At 55.1% G+C, this 9,026-nt stretch overlaps 2 protein-coding genes across 2 annotated transcripts in view; one reads left to right on the forward strand and one right to left on the reverse strand.

Annotated features, from left to right (window-relative positions):
• Nucleotides 1-279, reverse strand: part of ACSS1 (acyl-CoA synthetase short-chain family member 1) — a 38,407-nt gene extending 38,128 nt beyond the window's left edge. The window contains exon 1 of the mRNA XM_010577858.1: nucleotides 81-279. Within this exon, the coding sequence (XP_010576160.1) occupies nucleotides 81-279 (199 nt within the window). The remainder of the gene's footprint in view (nucleotides 1-80) is intronic.
• A 78-nt stretch (nucleotides 280-357) lies between these two features.
• LOC104838230 (proline-rich protein 2-like) lies at nucleotides 358-1,134 on the forward strand. The gene has a single exon (XM_010577859.1). It carries the CDS (start codon nucleotides 358-360, stop codon nucleotides 1,132-1,134), a length of 777 nt encoding a protein of 258 aa, XP_010576161.1.
• Nucleotides 1,135-9,026: the final 7,892 nt, after the last annotated feature.

Raw genomic sequence — 9,026 nt, forward strand, 5'->3', positions numbered from 1 at the left:
CCCTCCGCGTCGCTGAGGTAACGCCTGGCGCTGAGCGGGAGCCGTCCCGGTGGGAGAGGGCGCCTGAGGGCTCGCAGCACCCCCGCTCGGGCCGCCACCGACGCCATCGGGGTACGGCCCTGCGCCGCCGTCGGGGCCCCGGCACCGCCCCCGCGGCCGCCGGGAGAGACCGCCCGCGGGGAGGGGCTGCCCCACAGCCGGGCGGCTCCGGGAGCGGCCCCCCGCACCCCGCGGACCCGGGGGTGTCCCACACACCTCAGGACACCCCCGCACCCGCATGGCCGCGGGGGCGGCCCCGGAGGCACCCCCGCAGCGGCGTGGCCCCGGGAGAACCCCAAGAGACACCCCCGCACCAGCATGGCACTGCGGGCACCCCAAGAGACAGCCCAGCACCCACAGGGCCCGGGAGAACCCCAAGAGACACCCCCGCACCTGCAGGACCCCGGGAGAACCGCAAGAGACACCCCAGCACCCACAGGGCCCGGGAGAACCCCAAGAGACACCCCCGCACCTGCAGGACCCCGGGAGAACCGCAAGAGACACCCCCGCACCTGCAGGACCCCGGGAGAACCGCAAGAGACACCCCAGCACCCACAGGACCCCAGGAGCACCCCAATAGACACCCCAGCACCCGCATGGCTCCGGGAGAACCCCAAGAGACACCCCAGCACCCACAGGGCCCGGGAGAACCCCAAGAGACACCCCTGCACCCGCATGGCCCTGCAAGGACCCCAAGAGACACCCCCGCACCCACATGGCCCCGGGAGCACCCCAAGAGACACCTCATTGCCAACAGGGCTCCAGGAGCACCCCAAGAGATACCTCCGCACCCACAGGGCCCCAGGAGCACCCCCAGAGACACCCCAGCACCCACATGACCCCAGGAGAACCCCAAGAGACACCCCCATACCTGCATGGCCCCAGGAGCACCTCGCACCCAGAGAGATACGCCTGCACCCTCCCAGCCTTGGGAACACCCGTAGCACTCACACAGGTACGCTGGACCCAGAGAAACACCTACCCAAATGCACCCCCGTGTCCGTACAGCCCTGGGAACAACCCCCCTGCACCCCCAGAGTCACCCACGGAGATACACCCCACACCTACACCACCCTGGAAACATCACCCGCATAGACGCGCAGGCAGAGGTTGCACCCCTGCGCGCACCCTCATCACCGCGCACACGGGTACAGCCACGCGCTTCGGCACATGCGGCAACGCTCGGCACACAACGCGCACTGCCCTGCCGACAAACTGATGTCCGTCACCGCACGCTGACCACAAAGTCAGCACAGCAGCAGCACCGGCCTCAAACGGCGTTCCCGGCCCTCGCGCGCAGACGCGTGGGGAGGCGACAAACGCGTCGTGGCCTCACGCACTGCCGTTTGTTGTACGCCTGTCCGCCCTTTGCTCGAAATGGGGTAGGTCTCTCCAAGTGGGGACGCGTCCACCGTTTCGCTTGGCAGCCCTGCGAGCATCGTCATTAACGCAACGTGGAGCTCCTGGTTTTGGTATCGCGACACTTCTTCCTCCGTTTTAATCTCAGGACCAGATTTAACCCTGACTTTATAGGGCAAACCCTCAATAACGAGCAGCGAGATTTTACAGCAAGTAACACATTGCTTCTTTCCCGTGCATAACAGGGACCTCTTTGCTGGCATGAAGAAATGAATTCTTTTAGGCAGTTTGGTCCAGCCTCCCAGCACCAAGTCCAAGAACTCATACATATTAGAGCAGCAAGGTCTGGGCATCCTTAAGAAGTGCCAAACTACCCGAGCACCGACTCGACTCACTCCCAGAGTTTGGGCAGACAAAGCACATTTCATGTTCAAGATTAAAAGCTTGAAGCTACTCTTTACGCTAAGCTGAAGCTTGTTCTGGCAGTGATAGAGACAAGTAGTGTTTTGTATAACTTTTTCCTATTCTAGAAATATCACCAGACGCTTTATCTAGGTAAATAATACAGATTTTATCAGGATTTGGATTTCTGACACTTCTGACATTTGCGGCTGTGTTTTATAGCTAAAATACGAGAATAAATATACTCTTAACTTCCTTGCAAAGTAGGTGTTACCACACTGCTGATAGAGCTCAGTATTCCTTCCTTAAGTTTTAAATGCCAAGGTTTCCGTTTGCCTAAATGTTCTCTTACAAACAACAGCACATATGCCACCTGGTGCCAGACAGGAGTATGGAGAGCTCTTCGACTTTCACTTGGTTTGCTTATGGATTGCTCAAAAGTTTTCTATCAACGATTACTTATATGCAAACCACCACCACCACCTCTCCCCCCAGGATTGCAGAGGAATGCTTTTCACAAAACGAGCAAATGAGTTGTCAAAAAAAACTAAGCCTGAATTTAAATTCTTTGGCCTGAAAAGCTAGCTGCTTCATTTGCAGACCTTGAAATCTTCTGGGAATGGTGCCCTTCTTTGGTTTTCTTCCACATAAAGTTGATTTTCCTTTTCCACCACCAAGTTTTATTTTTCTCCTGCTTCATCAGATCACCCCCCCACCTTCAAGTTTTGACTGTCTTTTTCCTCAAAGAAAGCCATGACCATCATCAACACAACTCAGATGTAATCCAGCCTGGAGGCCATCCAATCGCCCCGTTCAGCTGGGCTGCTGGGCAGGACAAGCACAACCCCAAATCTCCTTTCTTGCCTCCAAGAGAGCTGAGGAGAGGGGAGATGAGTCCCTGAGATTTTGTGATGCCTACTTGTCCTAGCTATGACTTTCTGGCGGTGAAGGCTGGCATCAGGCTGTTGACTTTTGAGAACCAAGGGGTGTTATGGCAATTCTCATTATTAAGTACGGCGCTTGAGTATGCCAGGAAAGGCTGGTGCTGGATAAAAGACAGGTTATGGAATTGCTTCCTACATTCGTTGTGTCTCCATTTGGAAGACCCTCCTGGCATTATGGAGTCCAAACAGCGATGCTGGCGTTACCAGCTCTAGAGAAGTCCTGTTACTGTGATCTGCAAATGGCACCTCTCTGTGGCAGCTCCCAAAGGTTTGTGGCTGCCAGGGCAGAAGAAGTCATTCCCTGCTGCAGCCAGGCCTCCCGGTCCAGCCAGGCAACCTCACTGCCCTGCAAGAGATTTTAGCAGCTAACACGCTCACCTGCTGAATAGCTGCAGCCTTTGGCATCATCATAGAAGAATCATGGAATGGCTTGGCTTGGAAGGGACCTTAAAGATCATCCAGTTCCAAGCCCCCTGCCATGGGCAGGGACACCTTCCACTAGACCAGGTTGCTCAAAGCCCCATCCAACCTGGCCTTGAACGCTTCCAGGGATGGGGCATCCACAGCCTCTCTGGGCAGACTGTGCCTCACCACCCTCCCCATGAAGAACTTCTTCCTTACCTCTAACCTAAATCTACCCTCTTTCAGTTTAAAGCCATTACCCCTTGTCCCATCACTACATGCCCTTGTAAAAAGTCCCTCTCCGGCTTTCCTGTAGGTCCCCTTTAGGTACTGGAAGGCTGCTATAAGGCATCCCCAGAGTCTTCTCTTCTCCAGGCTGAACAACCCCAACTCTCTCAGCCTGTCTCCATAGCAGAGGTGCTCCAGCCCTCTGATCATCTTCGTGGCCCTCCTCTGGAATTGCTCCAACAGGTCCATGTCCCTCTTGTGTCGGGGGCCCCACAGCTGAATGCAGTCCTGCAGGTGGGGGTCTCATCAGAGCAGAGGGGCAGAATCCCCTCCCTTGACCTGCTGGCCACACTGCTTTTGATGCAGCCCAGAATGCGATTGGCTTTCTGGGCTGCAAGCGCACGTTGCTGGCTCATATTCAGTTTTTCATCCACTAATACCCTCAAGTCCTTCTCTGCAGGGCTGCTCTCAATCCACAGGCCCAGCCTGTGTTTGTGCTTGGGATGTTAAAGTGAATTAAGTATATTAAAGGTCTTCCGTGATGATATCACGGCAGGCACTGATGAACCAAGCCAGTAGTGGTCTGAGCAGGGGGTGAGTTTGGCTGTGGATATCTGTTGATCAGAGCTGTAACAAAAGAAAGAAAAACAGAACAAAACAAAACCCCCAACCTCCCACATCTTTCTACTCCTATTCTTACTGCTACCAGCAGTTAGATATCGGCCTCATCTTTGATTCCTGCCAACATATACGAGGCTTACTCAATGTGGCGTGCAAGCGCTAAAAGTGCCAGCATAAAGCTGAGCACAGGCAGAGGTGTTTGCAGGATGGGGACCTTCGACTGGAAGCACTCGGACACAGGATTTTCATCCCTGCCGGGTTAAAGAGCACCTGGCATCCTAGCAAGCCTGGCTGGCTTTTCCACATCCATCTCCGGAGACAGTTTGAAGCCTCAGCCTTCAGGTGAAGCCATCCTGGTTAGAGCCAGGACTCCGCCAGTCAGGCTAATCTCCTCTCAGTAACTCTCCATGGGCTCATTTTGCATTTACCCCACGGACTACCTCTTGCTCTCTCTCTGGTGTGACAGCCTGGAGAGCACCAGTCCTGTGCCACTGGGAAGAGAGAAAATAGCAGGGGATTTCTGCTTCTGCCTCTCTCCCAGGCACAGCTACCCTACGGGCACGCACATCAGTGCCCTCTCACCGCTTTGCTTTGCCTTTCTATCTTTTCTGTCAAAGCAGGTATTTGACACGAACTATGTTTCCCAATTGCTCGTCCCACTATTTTTTCCTTATTTCCATAAAAAGGAGAGGAAGAAGATGGTGAAATCCATGACTGCTACTTGGTTATCACTGTTCTGCACCTAGCTGCACTTTCCAGCTGTCTTCCCACATGGCACACACACAACTGATATCTGGCCCCACAAAGAAAGGCAGGGCCACGCAAAAACATCATTATAGAGCCATGTACATGCTGGTCTGTGTTAGAAATCTTTCCAAGTCACGATTAACCCAGATCTGTTGCAGTGGGTTTGTGGGTCCGTTCAGTTCCATCTGCAGAGGCAAAGGCTCGGGGGGAGGTTTAGAGCAGGGATGAAATAAAGCTAAAATGCAGTTATTCAGGTACCACTTTAATTCAGTGGCACAGATCAGCATGGACCTTGTGTCCAAAGCAACAGGAACTACAGCGGGTTTGAAGGAGCGGAGTACTCAAGCTAATCAGGGATATGAATCTTTGCCAGATCTGCTCACATCTATCCACACCTGAAATAAAAGTCTAAACAGTGCGAAAAAATAAAGATTTGCTGCACTTCCATTTATGAATGTGTAATAAATGCTCAGTAACTGACAAGGGAGAAAAATATTACTTAGAAATATCCAGATAACTAAAGTGCTTTTAGACAGATGTAGACTAAAAACCATCTCTAAGATCATAGCACCGTCTTTCGAACATTTAACTCATGAAATTGCACATATTTCCCTTAAATTGGCTGCAAGGTTAGCATCTGCTGTACACAGTACAAACAACACTTTAAAGTGTTAAAAAAATCATGAACAAAAATGCCTTTCTCCCCCAAGAATGTTTCAAGATGCGTGATATAAATGCAAGATAAGGCTGTTGGGAGACCCAGTGCCCGGCTGAGCACAGAGGCAGGTGCAGTGCGTGGTGCCTGCCCAGGTGCAGCATGCAGCATGGGACCAGGGCGCAGAACCCAGCCTTGCACCAAGAAGCAGGAGAGTGCAGAAATCTGCCGTGCGAAGTCTGGCTGCAACGCACGGCACGGGGCACGACTGCCACGTGCACAGTGGTGGCTGCACGGTGCAGGAGCACCTCAAAGGGTGCGGGTATTGGGGTGTCTGGTGCTCCTCCAGTCAGGAGTCCATGGAGGTCATGTCATGTTTGGCATCGGAGAACCGATGTCTCAGTGGCACTGCTCAGAGCCCAGTACCTAGCGCAATTTTGGCTTCCTTCTCCTCTGGAGACTCCTTGCCACCGCCGGTACAGTATCACGCTGGAGCAGTCAGTAGCAAAAGAGATCACCGCTTTTTCTAGGTATCCTTCCCTGCTCATGCCCATACTCTCCATCACACTCATCATTAGCCTGACCAGGCCATCAGTTGTCCCATCCTCAAGAGTTTCCTGCCCAAGACTGGATTTCAAACCAACAGGATTCAGTGCTGTTGTTGCTACTGATGAACACTGAATTTTCCTTGCCTTTTGGCTCCTCTCCTGCACCAGCACAGTCTGCACTGGTTTTGCTATGTGCTTTGTTTCAGAAAGTCCTTGCTGATGAACCACCCCATCATGCTTCTTCTTCGGCAGCAGCTGGGGCTGCCCACCCTGAGGGGTGACTGAAGGCTTCAGCACCAAACTCTTCCATCCCCTCCAGTTTGATACTGATGCTCTGGGCTCAGTGTCCACATGTAGCAGAGGTCTACTCATGGGCAGACATTTGCCTGGTGGAAACAACTGAGGAAGTCAGGGAGCCTCCAGCTCTCGCTTGGCTTCCGCTTCAGCTCATCAAGTGGTATTGCCATCCCCTTTCAATTAAGGTCAAAGAGGCACAAGTTGCAACATAAATGTGATTACATGAAAAATTACTTTCCCGGGAGAGGGGTGGAGTGATCCAGAGATGCTGTGGTCTCTCCATCCCTGAAGATCTTCCAGACTGACCTGGACAAGTCCCCGTTCTAATTCTGAAGTTAGCCCTGCCAGCAAGGCAAGGGTCTCCCCAGCCGGGGCCCAGTAGTGCAGTACCCAAGCAAGGTGGATGCAGCGGTGATAGCCTGGTTCGACCAAGAGCTCAAGTCATCAGGCAAGTTTGTGGTGATGAGGCAGGCGTGACGTTGAGGCAGGTGTGACGTCAAGCCAGGCAGTCAATCTACACGCCAGGATCAGGTCCAGTGATGGTAGCCTGGCTCAGATGCTGTCCAGTGATACCTGGGCATGCCCATACTGAAAAGACAGCTTCAAGCTCAAGCTAGGAACTCCATCCACAGGTCAGGGGCCATGGACAGGTACAGCTGTGGCTGAGCTGGAGATCAGCACAGCGTTGCTCAGGCAGGGACTGAAGACTAAGCTGAAATGGAGCTCATGGGCTCATGGGCAGGGTGTGGGTAGACCCCCTGTGAGGCTGGTAAGGTCCAGTAAGGCTTATTAGTGCACTCAAGACCATGACAGTCTCTTCCAATCCAATTCTGCTGCTGGGTCTGTGCTTGGAGCTCCACCAGCCTGCCGAAAAAGGGGTCTGAAGGGCACTGAGAAGCATGTGAGAGGGCCTTTGCAGGGGAAGGCAGCTCCCTCACCTTCTCCTTTTGTTTTGCCTGCCTCGAGCCCTCTCAAACCCGGCACCAGGAGCCAGTGCTTGGGGATACAACTGATGGGGACTTGACTTGCAGCACAAAGGGCTCATGCAGCAACTGTCAATCATCCGACAATCATAGACCTAGAATGACAGGGGCCTCGGCATGAGGATGCAACTGCCTGTGAAGGGTTCTGTTACACCGTGGGACCTGCGGGATGAGCTGCTGCAAGGCTGGAGACTCCCCAAAGTCTCTGCAGGATGCTTCCAATGAGCAAGCCCTCAATGCAGGGAGCGCAGGGCCTCCCTGCCAGGGGAGGAACATCACGGCGGCCTGGTAGCCCTGTTCTCCTTAGTCTGAGCGGCTGGGGGTGGCCATGGTTGTGGTTGGTCTGCCTTTGCACGAGCATGTCTCCAGGGATGTCAATCTTCCTAACATATCCCCTTCGTTACCACCCTGGCCCCAAGCGACTGCTTTGGAAGGGGGGAGAGTCCTGGCTAGGAGATACGTCCCACAAAGGATTGGGGAGCACTGCAGCCCTGTGGAAGCTGGTGTGACATCCCACACGTGAGATCAGACGGGCATCTCCAGCTAGGGACCAACAACAGGTTGGGTCACTCTGGTGGGGACAGGGCGAAGGCACGGGTGTGTTGTGAGTCTGTGGAGAGGGTCTGGGAGCAGCACCCCTTGCAGTGTGTTGGGTGAACATCTATAGGGCACGGGGCAGTGCACATCCACAGTTTGGGGCACAGGTACGAGGTACAGCTGGGGATATGAGTGATCTGCAGTGCGCATCTGGGATGAAAGGGAACAAGAAAGCCCAGCCATGCGCGCTGCACAGCACATCTGTAGGAGCCGTGTGCTTATCTGCACTCTGAGTACAACGTGAGCAGCGGTGAGCTGGAGCATGAAGAATGGCACATCCCTGGAGCAGGGGTACAGCTGTGTACCTCGGGGGGGGAACAGGGGACTGTACGGGCACAGGCACAGTGCTCAGCTGTGTGCAGGGAGAGGCTCACTCATGTGAGCCATTTCTGTGTGTGGTGGTTATGGTATCACTGGTGCTGCGCCCACCTGTGGGCTGTTGGGCTTGTTCCCAGCCCTGGCAGGGCAGGACGTGGCCCCGTGCAGATGGGGATGGTGCTGGTCCTGATGGTGTAGCGTCCAGCCCAATGCTGGTGGTGCTGGTCCCAGTCCCAGGGTGGTGTCCAGCCCAGACTATGCTGGTGCTGGCACTGGCAGTGCAGTGTAGTGCCCCAGTCCCTTGCTGGTGGTGCTAGAGCTGGTCCTGACCCCAGAGCACTGGAGTAAACCCCAGGCCAGCACTGCTGGGGCTCACTCCACTGCCAGCTCAGGGCAGTGCCATCCCCACGCTGGTGATGCTGCCAGTCCCAGTGCAACCCAATGCCCAGCCCCAGGCAGATGGGCTGACTCTGGCCTTGGTCCCAACAGTGTGGTGCCCAGCAACACGCTGAAGGTGCTGGTGACAGTCCCAGGCCCAGTGGGACAATCCTGGTAAGACGGTCCCAGGACCAGGGTACTGGTCCCAGTCAAAATGCAGCACCTGGCCCTGTGTAGACAGTGCCAGTGCTGGTCCCAGTCCCCAGGCCGTGCAGTGCCCAGCCGCATATTGGGATGCTGGTCCCAATCCCGGGACTGTGCAGTGCCCAGCTGCATACTGGGGGTGCCGGTCCCAGTCCCCGGGGCCGTGCACTGCCCAGCCGCATAGTGGGGGTGCCGGTCCCAGTCCGGGGACTGTGCAGCGCCCAGCCCCGTATGCCGGCAGTGCGGTGCCCGGTGCCGGTGGCCGTGCGGCGCCCAACCCCACGCCGGGGCCGGTTGCCGGTGG

The sequence above is a fragment of the Haliaeetus leucocephalus genome, unplaced genomic scaffold, assembly GCF_000737465.1.
Source record: "Haliaeetus leucocephalus isolate CR32 unplaced genomic scaffold, Haliaeetus_leucocephalus-4.0 Scaffold577, whole genome shotgun sequence".
NCBI classification, from domain to species: Eukaryota; Metazoa; Chordata; class Aves; order Accipitriformes; family Accipitridae; genus Haliaeetus; species Haliaeetus leucocephalus.